General features: G+C 42.5%; 1 protein-coding gene across 1 annotated transcript in view; it reads left to right on the top strand.

Moving 5' to 3' along the window:
- The window catches only part of thsd7aa (thrombospondin, type I, domain containing 7Aa), a 167694-nt gene that overhangs the window by 130569 nt on the left and 21903 nt on the right, over positions 1-15222 (top strand). Inside the window, exons 12-22 of the mRNA XM_049601983.1 lie at positions 847-1041; positions 1247-1513; positions 3063-3241; positions 3470-3475; positions 3786-3919; positions 4509-4662; positions 5243-5384; positions 5557-5672; positions 5750-5867; positions 12301-12446; positions 14581-14755. Of these exons, the coding sequence (XP_049457940.1) occupies positions 847-1041; positions 1247-1513; positions 3063-3241; positions 3470-3475; positions 3786-3919; positions 4509-4662; positions 5243-5384; positions 5557-5672; positions 5750-5867; positions 12301-12446; positions 14581-14755 (1632 nt within the window). The remainder of the gene's footprint in view (positions 1-846; positions 1042-1246; positions 1514-3062; positions 3242-3469; positions 3476-3785; positions 3920-4508; positions 4663-5242; positions 5385-5556; positions 5673-5749; positions 5868-12300; positions 12447-14580; positions 14756-15222) is intronic.

Genomic DNA, 15222 nt, shown 5'->3' on the forward strand with positions numbered 1-15222 from the left:
CCAAAGACATGCAGATTGGGGACTAGGTTAATTGGTAACTCTAAATTGTTCGTAGGTGTGAATGTGAGCGTGAATGGTTGTTTGTCTCTATGTGTCAGCCCTGTGATAGTCTGGCGACCTGTCCAGGGTGTACCCTGCCTCTTGCCCGATGTCAGCTGAGATAGGCTCCAGCCCCCCCGCGACCCTCAAGAGGATGAAGAGGCACTAATGGTCACTTTGTTTTACTATTGGAGCAGTGTTTAGATAGTGCTAGGGCAGTGATACTCAACTTAGAACCTAAGGGCTAAATCTCCCACAGCAGTGTGCCAAGTGGCCTGTTGACCATTTTCTAATTCACAATGAAAATAAACAGAATCACATTAGGATGTTTCGGGGTTTTTTTTTTACTTTCAATTCATTTATATTTTATTTATGAAAAAAAGTTCCAGAGGAGAATTCTCTTGCCCCCCAACATTGGTCCAGATTAAGCCCAGATTTTCCCGAAATCCTTGAAATGCCCCTGCTTACACTTGGCTTGTGGGGGGCTGCTGCGACTGGATTTACCTGTGAGATCAGCAGATGTTAAATCGTTGAAAACAGGCAATTAATAGATTATATATACTGGCCTCTTGTCATTTTGCAAAAGTGGCCCACAGGCATAGTAAGTTAAGTGTCCTTATACTTGGGACTTACTGACTGAAGGTATTGTGTATGTTGGTGTGTTAGTATGGCGCATGAGACCCAGCAGTCTGCCCTGGACACATGGATGACTCTCATGTTTTCATCATTTCAGTAAAAGTTGACCAAGTTCCATGAAATGTGAAGTCTCCATCCTCATATAACTGTATTCGCTCCTTTCCCCTGTAGCTGTTTCGTGCCGGAAGCAGGACGGTGGGCAGGCAGACGTTGAAGCTTGTCTTCAGTTTGCCAGCTCCATGCCGCCTCTCACACAACACTGCCAGCTGCCCTGCCAGGAAGACTGTCAGCTCAGCAGCTGGTCCAAGTTCTCCTCCTGCACAGCCGATTGCGTGGGCGTCAGGACCCGCAAGAGGATGCTAGTTGGTGAGTGACAGACTTTAATTTCAAGATGACTTCCAGAGTACATCAACCCTTACGGTGAAATCAGTGGTTGTGAAAGACTGATTTTGAGTTTGAACTTTTTGTTTGTGTAGAGTCTACTCAGAGCGCTTCAAACATCCCTGCCCCTTTCTATATCTTAATTCCTACAGTTCTACAGTTATTGTTTTATGTATTTGTTTTTTTGCAGGGAAGAGCAAAAAGCACGACCAGTGTAAAAACCACCAGGTGTACCCCCTGAGTGAAACCCAGTACTGCCCATGCAACAAATACAATGCTCAGCCTGTGGGCAACTGGTCAGACTGTGTCCTACCTGAAGGCGGCCGCATGGAGGGTCAACTGGGCATGAAGGTCCAAGGTGACATCAAGGAGTGCGGCCAAGGATATCGTTATCAGGCCATGGTGTGCTATGACCAGGACAACCGCATCGTGGAGACCTCTCGCTGCAACAGCCATGGTGAGTTCTCCATGCTCAAATAACCCATGAACCTGAACACAAGTTGACAAATTACACAATTTTACTCCAACACATTAGATTAAACACACAGATTAAACAAATACTGGGTGTAGTAGTATATGAAGTATACTCAGGAGTTTTGTTTCTTTAACCTTACTTGGTCTGCTACGACCAGCAGCTTACAGTGGCAAATATACAGTAAGTTAACGCTAGATAGATTTTGCTGCCGCTGCCATAACTGGGTGACTTTGCTGACTTTGCAGCTCTCTTACTATGCTACTGCCACATTATATTTCAGCATATACCATTATCCTGTAATTGTCACATGTGGTCACAGTGGCTGCTGCTCAGCAAAATTACTTCCACACGAAACCAGTTAATTTAGCAAATATATCTTTTCTCTTCATATCAGCCCTCCGTCTAGACTAAAGCATTTCTCTTCCTCCAAGAAAGAGCTTTCAGAAAACTGTGTCTAGTGCCTGTAAATCTTAATATGCTCATGGTGTTTAATTAGTCTCAAAATCCGTGCACATACAAGGCACGTGATGGGAGCATACAGAGCAGTGTCTGCGAGCGGAAAAGCATCATTGCGAGGAAACATTTGTGCTTCATGTGCATAAATGCAGCCCTGCGAGTATGGAGCTGTGACGAGAGCGAGCTCAGCCTCCAAAAAAAATATTACCAAATATTTTATAATAATACAGTATTTTTCTATATTCTGTAAAGTGCATTACAGTAGTTTATTGTAAATGGAAATACAGCAGCTTGCTGGCAAACATGCTACCAGTAACTTAGTGTAAATATGCAAGGGAATCCTTTACAGTGTGCAGAAGAAAACAATTTTTTGGTATATTAAGTTACAAAAATAGGTACATTACTAATTGTACACTATTTGTTTTAAATTAGCAATCCTTTCCAAATATTTGGGATCAGTTAATCTCTTAGACTGATCACATTTCACCCAATTCAGGGTTCTTATCAGTGTGTCCTTTTATCAAAACTCCTGTGTAAACTCGACAATCAATCAGGGGAACTCGAGGATGTCTTTGCTGCCAGCAGCCCAAATCTGTCAGGCCGCTCTGCCGTGAGCTGCATTATCATTCCACAGTATATTCCAACAAAGGGAGGAAAGGGAATTAAGAATCACAGTGCCGTCATATTCTGCATCTTAGCCTTGGGAAACAGAGAAGACATCAAAGCACTCGGGGGAATGAGCGTGTCTGTGTTTGCTCATTGAGAATCCCTTCTTGTGAGTCGAAGCTTTCTCCCAGTACGGGGCTGCTTGATGGTGACTGGCTGTAACTGTAAAAAGACGCTGGACTTGGAGTTAGTACTGCTGCTTGCTTTCTCTCTGATTTGGTAGTCTTTGATTGGTTCTCTTATGCCAGAGAGTATTGTGGGTCTAACATGGTAATTGCTTGCTCCTTTTTGCTGGTAATCTGAAGAAAGTCAAACCACTAAATCCAGGTTTCCATTACGTCTCCTCACAACAGGTCAGATCAATCTGTGCAGTACTGAAGCTGGTTTGTTATTATATGATTGGTTGCAGGGTACATTGAGGAGGCTTGCATCATCCCCTGTCCGTCTGACTGCAAACTGAGTGAGTGGTCCAACTGGTCGCGTTGTAGCAAGTCCTGCGGCAGTGGGGTCAAAGTTCGCTCTAAGTGGCTGAGAGAAAAGCCCTACAACGGTGGAAGACCGTGTCCTAAACTGGACCATGTCAACCAGGTGAGAGAGGTTTCACTTAAAGATGTGTAATTAATGTTTCAACGAAAGATTACAATTGAATGCTTGCCTTAGTAAGGTTGGATATGCCTCAGTATGTATAATGCCAGATCAGAGGAAGATTACTTTTACTTTAAATTCATATTAATGCTTAATTCCTGAGTACAATATTCTGAATTACTCATTTTCTGTTATTCCTTTCTCTTCTTTGATGAATGCATCCATCTACAGGCTCAGGTAAGTACACTGTCTATTCTTTTTTTATTGCTTAATGATTCTTTTAGCCCTTTTTGTAGCGCTTATTTTGGAACTTCACTCATTTCACTTCTGATATAGCGATTTTTTTTGTGTTTAGTCAAATTGTCATAGGAAAAATCCAATGATTAATTTTCTAGTTTAGACAGAATTTTAATCTAATGAACCGTCAGATCTGTTCCAGAGCTAAGGGACACATACAACTTTTAGTTTTCACAGTTTTTGGTTGTAAAACTACTGCACACTCCCTGTGCAGAATCAGACAGGTAACTGTGATGTTTGTGTGTGTCAGGTGTATGAAGTGGTGCCGTGCCTCAGTGATTGTGGGCAGTACGTGTGGGTGGCAGAGCCCTGGAGTGTGTGGAAGGTCAGCAATGTGGACCTGAGGGATAACTGTGGTGAAGGTGTTCAGACCAGGAAAGTCAGGTAAGAAGAAATCATGTCAAACCCATGGACTGTATAAAATAATAGACATGTATAAAAATCAAAGACAGGGCATTAGCTATAGAGACCAAAACAGTTTCTTGAAAAGGCTATAAACATGTTAATTTCTGTTGTAAAGCTACTACAAAAACTTGGGAAAATAGGGTTGAGCTCAAAAATATACTGAACTTACCCTTTAGGGCTGCAGAATTTATCTGACTCTGAGCATGTTTAACCTCGAGCTGCAGCCTCTGTGTTTTCTTAATGCATTCAATTCAGACTTGTGTCTGACATAATAAGATTTTTAGGAGTTTGTGACTTGAATTTAAATTTGACCAGGGTGCTTATTCAGACATGCGACTGATGTTAAATTATCCTTAGATTATTTTAAAGGAGTGAATGTCGGAAAGGGGATTTAGAGACATGTTCAACATAGTAATGCATTACATAGTCACCAGATAGACTGATTACATTCAGAAATTGCCTGGAAAACTATTCCTACTGATCGAATAAAAACTGCTGTAATAATTGGTACAGAGAAGTTGGTGTTGTGGAAATGGACTTACCCTTGTTTGAACCCCTTTGTGTCTAGATGTATGCTGAACACTATAGACGGACCCTCTGAGCAGGTGGAGGACTACCTGTGTGATCCGGAGGAGATGCCTTTGGGGGCCCGCAACAGCCGGCTGCCCTGCCCCGAGGACTGCGTGTTATCAGACTGGGGAGCCTGGAGCCCGTGTCCACTGGTAAAAAAGACATATTAGTTCCTCTGTCACTGTAGTACTCCTCTACATAGTACTTTGTGTTCTTCAAACTATCGCTGTCACAATTGTTTTCTAGTCAGTTTTGTCGCTAGTTGATAGTGGACGTTTAAGAAATGTCAGGAAGCATGATGTCATGTAAATGTGGAAAAGAAATATCTGTATTTTTAAGCTGTCATTTGCAAAACAATTGAGCAAGAATAACATAGCACCTGCACCTGACACCGCCTCCAAGTTTATGCATATTTAAACAATTCACACTGTCCCAGACAGAGCTATGGACTGTCAGTACCAGATGTTTCAACTGAATACAGCATATTCACTCTACTATAATAATTAATACACACTTTGAGCACAAATAGGCAACAACTCAAAGTCTTCTCATCCGTTCATCTGTTCCTGGTGTTTGTGTTGAAATCAGTTCATATCTGCGGCAGACAGAGACAGACCAATTAAAGTAAACTTTGCTCACTGTTGTTGCTCACTGCTGTGTCACAAAACGGCAGTGTGCATGTACTGTAACAGTTTGGCTGAGTAAATCGCAATCTTTTCCTCCACTGCTCAGCCTTGCAGTGGGAACAGTACTCGAGAGAGGAGTGCTTACCCGCTCCGCCAGCCTGGAGAGGAGAAGGAGTGTCCTTCGACTAAAGAAACAGAGCCCTGCAAACTCAACAGCAACTGCTTCCACTACTCCTACAACATCACCGGTGAGACTCAATAGAGCGTGGACTGTATGGGATTATCAGAGGCAGCAGAATTTATAGTGTAACATGAGAGTCGTGCTTATGAGCCAGATTGCATTAATCACTTTTTAATTGTGCTCGTACACTAGGCTGTGTGACTCTGAGTTGTTTTTGCTGATGAGAAATCTTCTTGTAGATTGGAGTACCTGTCAGCTCAGTGACAGAGCGGTGTGTGGAAACGGCATCAAAACTCGCATGCTGGACTGTGTGCGCAGCGACGGCAAATCGGTAGACCTCAAATTCTGTAAAGAGGTGGGTTGTGCAGCATTTATTATTAAAACCTCTACCTTTTTAGCTATGAGTAAATTAAACCCTGTATTCTGTTGTAGTTGGGCCTGGAGAGGAAGTGGCAGATGAATGCTTCCTGTGTTGTGGAATGTCCCGTCAACTGCCAGCTATCTGATTGGTCACCATGGTCCGAGTGCACTCACAGCTGTGGACTGGCAGGTATGTGTTTTATAGTACTATCCATTGCATTGTTTCCATGCTAAACCTAGCACTTAGTCATGCTGAAATTAAACGGTCCTAGAACAAATAACTGCATCTTATTCCCTGAAAATGTGGGTTCTAATTTGTGTCCGACTCTGGTGCAATTTTAGTTAGAAGTGTAGTGTAGCATGACTTGCCGTCAACAATTAGACTGACCTTGATTGGTTTTCTCTAGCGCAGGTCCATGATGCAGGATGGCATGACTCCATCTAATGAGTTATATTCCTGTGTATGTGACTTCATGTTTACAGCTTTTGTGTTTTGTGCAAATCCTTACACATATGGAACAATTGATCATTGTAAGGTAATCTCTCTGTATATGTATGCACAGACTGTAGGCCATTGTATCAGGGTGGCTGAAGATGTTCCCATACTGCAGCAACACTTTTAACAGTAACTGGCAAGAGGAGGGTCAAGTTGCTGGCTGCTATTTGGGTTTTAGAAATGAAATACTTTAGTAGAGAAATCAATATCACCGCAAAGTCCATTTGGCAGCTGCTTTGGAGCGTTCAGTCATATATCATGATCTCTGAGTTTGCCCCGTTGCTGTGGAGTAGAAGATGTTCAAAATTCATTTTTTCTGTACGCTTCAAAGACTTCTTGTCCATGGAGTTTCAAAGGTTGATGTTTTCCCTGGAAACCACACAGATTTGGACATACTGTAGCTTAGGAATATTCAGCCGTGGCTTGCTACTGCTCTCTTTTTAAATTCTCTAGATAACACAACAAAATATGGTTAAAAATGTATTTATCCCACTGATTTGACTTGAAAGTCTCTTAAATATCTGATTTTATAGGACTTTTTAGCTTCCTACAGTTAGCTGTATCTATAAAACCACCAGATATATGAGAATGAGATTCTACATACCACAGTCAGTTGTTTTAATATGGTAGTAAGGCAGGAATCTCAAACAAGTTAGCCAAGTAATCAAGGCCATTGCAACCCATTCTTATTCCAAAGTGTTCAAACATAGACACTTTCTCACACCCCTCATAATCTCAGAGTGATGCACGGGGCACCCTTTAGCACCTCACTGTGACGTACAGCTGAAACACATTGTAACACATGGAACGTGAAACTGTTACTCTAATGATAGGCAACATAACCACTTGGTAAGGTTTAGAGAAAAGATCATGTTTTGGGTCAAAATAGGTATTTCTGATATGCAACAATAACATAATATGAAGTAAATATGCCACTGAGTGACCTCAGTGCGTGATGACTATATGTAAAGTATGAAACATTGTGATAAAACTACCTTGACTTTTGGTTTCATATGAAATGTAGTTATGTAAGTTTCTTTACCTACATTACTTTAAATCAACATTGCCGGGACACAAACTGTGGCCTCCTGGGTGAAAGTCTTTGTATGTTTGACCCATCCATCTCCCCTTCCTCCCGCTCTATGCAGACTTTCTTGCTCTTTATACTACCTCAGTTGCTTCGAGCATCAAGTATGGTTGCAGATGGGTTTCAGGTGGCGTAAGTTGAAAGCCTGGTGCTTCTCATAAAGACGCTAAAGGGTGCCTGTGGTGTCGATATCACATGCTGGGGGCAGCGGCATATGGTAGTTAGGATGGGCCCCAGTGCATGTTATTATGATGGGTCCTAGGGCTAGATTTTGCACCTGAACTAGTTACAGCTTGACACTGCACAACATCAGCATACATATTACCCAGCAATCATCAGCACAAAACACAAAAAAAGAGACCATGATTGAGATGGGTTTGCCTTTATGATGGCATATATAGCAGTTGGCCACACCTTTTTTAATTTAACGAGTTCTTCTTTGAACACCTGTGTACTTCTGAGTTGGCAGTCTGAATGAGAGCCTGTTCTCTGGCCGACACACTGTTCGAGGGCCTGCTCTCTCAATGGGCCCCCTCATCGCATGGGCCCCAATGCAACTGCACTGCCTGCCCGTCTATATTTACACTCTGCCTGAAGGGCAAGGTAAAAATGGGCTGACCATTGATATCATTTGATTGCATTTTAATAAAATTCCAACATGGCAGCCTCTTCACGCAACTTTGCAAGCACAGTGCTTTCATAGCTGTGAGTGATCCATCACTGCTGGGACTCCGCAGTGGTTGGCTCTCAGTTGTCAGCCTCCCTTACGGTAATGGTGGAAACCGGAAACGCTCAATGATATGAGAAACAATGGTGTTATAGCTCTAAAGCAACTGAGTGAGGGATAATAATGTCCTTGCATGTAATTCCATCGGATCATGCCATTGATTGGCGGTCCATTACCAGTGTGTGCTCTGGGGCTCAGGGAGCACTCTTCTCTCCACGAGTCCTTGAGAAGTGCAGCAGCCAGAAGCAACAAGAGCAAATAGTAGATATGAAACCAATAGAGGCTTTAGATACTGTGGTAACCTTAATCTGTCCCCAGGCGTGAAGGATTTTTTTTTCCTCGTATGGAGAAACAGCAGGTAGGCCAAAGGAATAGAGGGCCTCCTCGCTTTCCATCCTGTGTTTCTTTTTATCTCCAGGCAGGCTGCGAGGACATACTTTCCTGGAAGAGTTCATTTCTGTTCCTGAGCCAGGAATAGCAATGAGCTGGATTTGTGATTTCAAGCGAATGATCATACCTGGAAGCAGCAAGGTGCTGTTATCAATCAGGCGGTGTAAAAACACAGCTATTTCCCTGGATGTGTCCAACCTGTGCGCATAGATAATCATGGCACTGTGTGTTCTCCAGCCAAACACTGATAGTGACAGCTGGCACAGGCCTTCTTCTACCCAGCAGCCCTCACTGCCACCCGCCGCTCAGCTCCAAACACTGCCATGGACGCCCGCAGGGAGACCACTGAAGCATGGAAATCGTAATGGAGGGTGATGACTGGTTTCTGTGGGCATAAGGCACTAACATCTTCTGCAAAGCAACCAGTGAACAAAGCAGTGCTCAGGCATGGAGATGGTGAACTTTGATTAGAAATCTGGGGCCCAGATTTAACTGGGATTTGTGTAGGAAAGTAATGAGCCTAACAGTTTTTATCAGGGGTGAGAGGTGTTTAGCTTGGCATTTCATTCTTCTTCTTCTTTTTTTTTTTTTTCTTTTTTTTTGAAGGCCCTTCCCTCCTGAATGTGTGAACTTCACCATTAAAAATAGTTTTACATGAATATTGGATCAAATGGCAATGTATAATGTTAAAGGCATTCTTAAGCTCATGTAAGTTTCACAAACTCTGGAGTTCCCCCTTGGCTCTACAGAGCTTTTTAGCCTATTTTAGGTCATTGTTTTTGGTTTTACAGCACATCTACAATATAACTAAGCTTTACTGCTTACATTAACCTTGTGTCCAAATGTAGCAGGCAGCTGATTTAACCACTGTTAGCAGCCAAAGAGCCTAATATTTCTTAAGGAACTGGGGGAGACCAAAGCACAGCTAAAGGAAGAGGAATCCTTCAGCTTGTTGTAGAATTGCCAAAAAACAAACAAACAAACAAAAAAAAAAAAAACAACTGCACCATTAAGACTCAAGACTGATGATGCTTGAAAACTCTTTGCACACTTATCAAAAATTTGATATTTAATTGGTCTTGTGCTTGGGTATGACATGGCTTGATAGCACACCCTACTTCAACTAAGTGGCCTCTGCGGTATGTTTTACCTAGATGTATAAACATTGGGAGGCAGATGTAACATCCCAAGACTTACCCTAAACCAGACAGGAAGTCAGCCATTTTGATTTTAGTGTATTTTTTGCCATTGACAGGGGTCGCACATTGACAAACTGCCTCCTAGAGATTTTACCCATTCAAGGGTGTGGCTGTGGCAGGGCGTCATCCATATTGCCATGAAACAGGAAGTGGTTTGTAACTTGACTTATGTGCAATATTGCAATTTAGTCATAGTGCCACCTACTGGCAACAGGAAATCACATGTTTTACTTTGATGTACTCGTTGTAGCAGGTGACCAGATCCACCTCAAGCATGCACAGAAAAGCCTTAAGACACTGATGATGCTTTATCGTGAGTTTTCAACTGAGTTGTCGTTATAGCTCCAAATTCTCGTGCTGGATAAGAGTCAATGCCTGGAGACATCCACAGGCCCATACTGAGTTATAGTAGTCATAGCACCACTGACTGACAACAGAAAGTCAGCCGTACGTGACAAAGATCATCTGATTACATGAAAGTTACATGGAGGGGTCTATATATGACATACAGCACCTTGTGTTCTCTAGTACCACATAGTGGATACAGGGAGTGGTACACAATTTGCAAGACGTAATTTCCAGCAGCACACACTCCATGTAGGAAACAATGTTTAAGTTGTGTGTGTGATGTCTGACACTCTCGGGAATATGCAGCCGTCCTACTAACACCCCAGACCTGTGGCAAGGTGAGACAGCCCATTCATTGCTGCTTTTAGCTATAATTTACTTTTTTGATTGTGTACAGATAACTAGATAAAGTGTGTTAATCTCTGAGCTTTAAATGTTTGGGTATTAACAAGCTTAGATGTAGCGAAGCGAGCTGTTTGCCTGCTTGCTCTAGCAGAGAGGGTTGATATTAGTTTTCTCTTCTAACTTTTCACAAGAAGTCAAACTAGTGTCTTACCTAAAATAAGGAACTATTTCTTGAAGGCATTTAGTGTTTTTCTTACTGATGCAACATGTTCAAGTTAAATCAGTTGCAAGGGTTGTCATGAGAACCGATACTTCGGTACCAAGTCGATGCCAACATGCAAAAAATACGTCAGTACCTGTTTTTTATACCGGATACAACTTTGCCCTCAGCGGGCCGTGTCCATCCAGTCGGAACTGACGGGGCAGTATACGCTCGTCAGTCTGTGCCGAGGATGAGTGCCGAAGAAGAACGCCTGTTCTCCATCGTCTTTGCTAGAAATAATGGGTTCTACAAGTGCTAGAGCTTAGATTGGGCCCAAAAATCCAGCCCGACTCCACCTGAGCCTGTGCATGTTCTGTCCGAGCCCAGCCCGTCCCTTTAACTGTAATTATGAGCCTGAGCCCGGTTTAAACCTGACTTTTTTTTAAGGATACGAACGTGGACATTGAAGGTTGACTCGTCTTTCTTTCCATGGGAAGCCTTCGTCATGTGCCTCTTAAGTGTCGAGGTCCCCGTTTTTTTGCTGTCATATACCAGCATCGTGCTGCACTTGGAACACTCGACGAAGCCAACACACACAAATGAGTATCAAGAATCATGAAAATCCACTGATATTGGTATCGACTACTGAAATTCTGGTTTCGTGACAAGCCTATGTGCTGCTAAAGATCGTCTCTGTCCATATGACTGGTTCTTGCATGAAGCCCGTTGTTTCATAGTGGTTTTTGGAAGCTCCCTGTCTTCATGCACACTGGTTGGTTTGTTGGAAGATGAACTGGCAGCTGTTGCGACCTGCTGCTGGGGAAACATCACCCAGGGATGTGTTCCTGATAGTGTTCAACATTACGTGGAATGTTGTGGGACTTGGCAATAACAACACAGGAGATAATATCAATTAATCCTGCGTGTGTTTGAAATATGGGAGGTAATGATCTCTCTGAAAAAGCCTGGAGCTCTGAGAATAAACTTTTTGAAGCACATCATACAGTTTTACATTTTATTGTCTCTATTCAAAACAGCACCATAAAATGACACATTATGTATCAGTATTAATGCCAAAATACTTCACAAAATGTACTTCTGAATGTTCAAAGTTTTGTGATTTTAGAGACCTACTTTTCATTTTGTGCCGCTTGAAGTATTATTGCTGAATGTCGTATTTGTTTTAAGTGATACGGTGGGGAAAAAAGCACATGCACTCCCTTTGAGACAGCAGCTAATTGAGAGTTTTCTCACATCCCATCCCTGGGGCACTTTGTTAAAATGCAGAGTGAATTTGGTAAAGGGCACTCCTACCATCCTCCCTACTCATATCCCCCAACCTAAGACAGTCACTGTTTAATTTTAACACAACAAAGGAATGTGAATATTAAAAAATGGCTGCAGGGAGTATGATGAAGCCCTGAAATTGCACCATAGATTAAGTCAGCTAAAATTATTACATTGAGACAGAAAAAAATGGAAGAATTCAGACTTTATTCCTCGGAAAATAAAGTTACTCAATAAATTCACCCAGATGTAGAGTAGAAATGGTACAAAATCAGGAGCCGTTGCAGTGGAAACTTTTAATAGCAACTGGCCTCTCTTTTTATGCCAGCCATCATTCGAATGCCAGCTTTGATTTTAGAATTTACTGTAGTTCCAGCAGTAGAGGCCCAGAGGTCACCTTGACAGACGATACAGTATTCCAAATCACTTTACACATCCACACTCTTCCTGCTGGTCTGACCCTGACTGTCTTCCTCCTCTCAGTCAATGTCCTCATGAATAAATAATACATTTTTTTCTTCTTTTTATCTGCTGTTCTGCAGGCAAGCTCTGGAGGAGGCGGACAGTGATCCAGGCTCCCCAGGGCGACGGGAGGCCCTGTCCATCCCAGATGGAGCAGTGGAAGCCCTGTCTGGTGAAGCCGTGCTACAGCTGGAGATACAGTGCCTGGTCTGAGTGCAAGTCTGAGGTTAGTCGGCCTCCATCAGTCTTCTGTCAGGGGACTGCATCAAGTTTGGCCAATAATGTCTTAGCAGCTTTACTACAATATTGGGATGCTCATATATTTTCTTCAACATTAAATATTTACAACTAAATGGGCAAAAAACAAGAGAGTTTATCACTGATTGTGACAAGGTCAAAACCTCGTACATAACTGGACCGTGGATGAAACGCTAGAGGGTTTTTCATTTCAAAAATGGAAGTGGCGGCAGATACTCAGTCACAGACTGTCGTTGTTACAACACTGTTGTTGCAGTCTAGCCCAAATGCTCAATCAAACACAACCCTCCCCTCTTCAGCTCCGGTCAGGGATGTACGTCCTTGTGTGACTGGTGGTGGCTGCACAACCATCGGCCACTATTCAAGCCATCGGCGCCCATTACCAAAAGGAGAATTTTGTCATTTTGGTGGCACCTGTGCTGACATTTTAACACTTGATATTCACTTAAGTTTGAATCAGTTTCAACCACTTTCTCCTCACAACTGTGGCGACACCTGTTATGACATTTTAACATGTAATAGACAGTAACGCTTGAATAAATGTAGCGCTTGTGTAGTACAGAGATGGCTGTTCCTCAGACAAATCGATGATGCGATCCTCTCTTTTCTTTGTCCAAGACTGCCATTTCCACCACGGCTGGCTAGTTAGCTGGCTAGCTTGTGAATTCCGCCCATGCTTTTATGCTGCCTCTACAGTGTTTACAGCAATGTGCTTTCCTATGCTGTGCAGTTCTAACATTTTACTCATGTAGGTGTTGGCTAGTTAGCAACTAACGTGCTAATACCACCATGGTATTATGTCACACTGGTTACAGAACATGAGGAATACAGTAATACAGGACTGTCAGCACCCATGGCGCTGTCAATGCTATTGATGTCAAAAGAGCAATGGCCAGTGAGGAAACACCAATAACATTTTTGTCGTCACTCACTCCGACCAATGATGAAACTTTATCACTCACTCAGTCAGGGACGGAAAGACTCGTGCTTGTGGGTCTGGCCTTGCATGCTGCCATCCAGCCAAAAACTGTATGAGTGTGGTTTGATTACTTCTGACTGATAGCGCTGGCAACAGGAGCAACCAAGCAACTGTCACCACACCTTGATTCAAATGTTCAATTATGATTGGGATCTGGAAGTGCCATAATTTCTCTCCAGCTAAGCCCCAGCCCCTCCAAATTAGTGAAAAGACAAAATATAAAAGCACAAATAAAGAAATCTCTTGTGAAATGACCAAAACCGTTTTAACTTTGGGAGGATGTTGTTTTAAGTTGGAAATAAATAAGTAATAGGTTTTTGGGAACTAGCAGTCCTACTTGCCCATATACTGTAATAGGACAGACAACACTGTGCTTTCACTTGGTCGACCTTGAGATGAAAATGTAGACAGTTTACCCAATGCAAACCTTGACAGTGCTGATTTAAGCTAGCTATCATATTAGCTCTCTCATATGACACAAATAGTGACCACATTACCAAGTTCCCAGCATGAGATTTGTTGTTTCACATTTTGGTATGACCAGTCACTTAGAGCCTCACCAGTTTGTCCTGAGAGTGGTGCCAAAGGAAATGTCACTGAAATTGAGCATGTAAAAATTAAATTACAAACAAATTCAGCAGAGATGATGCCAGTGGTTGGTCATATCCCCCACCCTTATTGTTTTTCCTCTCATCTTATTACTTCGTTCACAGGACCATGTAATACTTAATGACTTCTCTCTGTTGTCATATTTGTTTTCCCTCGTATGCCTCCCATTTCCCACCACACCTTCAATGTTGTTCATTTTTCCTTGCCTGAAGCATCTTATTACTTTAACACGCTGCTGGACTTCTGCTGATGACTTCAGTTGTTGTTTTTTCTTTGATTTTTCATAACGAACAGAAGCTCTTTGTCAACCATAGTTTTTTTTTTTTTTTTTTTTTTTTTTAACCAAACATCAATTACAAAGTCCGGAGGAAAAAGCGTAAAATCCTTTGAAGTCCCTCCTGGATTTAATGTAAACAGCTTGCTCTTCATGATAGCATTTGCTGCATGAGTTAAATGTACTCTACATATAGAGGTATGCTGGACTCTGACATTTGTTTGTTTTCTGTATCATCAGGGAGCGAGGTGTGGAGAGGGCCTGCGCTTCCGGAACGTGTCATGCTTTGTGTCGGACGGTTCGGGTCAGCAGGACAGCAGCCTGGTGGATGATGAGCTGTGTGGAGATCTGGAGCCATCAGTGGACGGAGATACTCACATTGTTCTGCAGGAGCCCTGTACTGTACCCTGTCCAGGTAAGAAGTTAACAGAGCCTCCGGCAGAAAAAGAGGGAGGTCTCAGAATGGTGGAACAGCTTGGGAAATAAAGTTTACAGGTATAATCTCTGCAACAGTTCTCATACCAAACAACAGAGCCAGTATTGCTTATTCTAAATCAAAATTTGAAACCCTAATAGTGTCCATTGACCATTTCAGTAAAGTTTATTCAAACAGGACGATCACATCCTCAACAATGTTGCCAAAAAAGAGAAAGGCAGTGTTCCTTAGTGCAATTCTACTATGAACACAAAGCAAAAAAAGGAGCTGCAGATGCCTGGAAAGATGCAAATGGTCTATCTGAATTGCTGGAGCGAAGATCAGTGAACAGAATTTCTAACTTGCCAGAAATCCAGTCAATTATCTGACAACCTCATCGTTGATCCTTCAGACGCCACCTTCCTCAATCTGAGCCTCCTCAGGCACAGTTCTAAAAAAATTCGGGG

Source organism: Epinephelus fuscoguttatus, linkage group LG17 (genome assembly GCF_011397635.1).
Source record: "Epinephelus fuscoguttatus linkage group LG17, E.fuscoguttatus.final_Chr_v1".
NCBI classification, from domain to species: Eukaryota; Metazoa; Chordata; class Actinopteri; order Perciformes; family Serranidae; genus Epinephelus; species Epinephelus fuscoguttatus.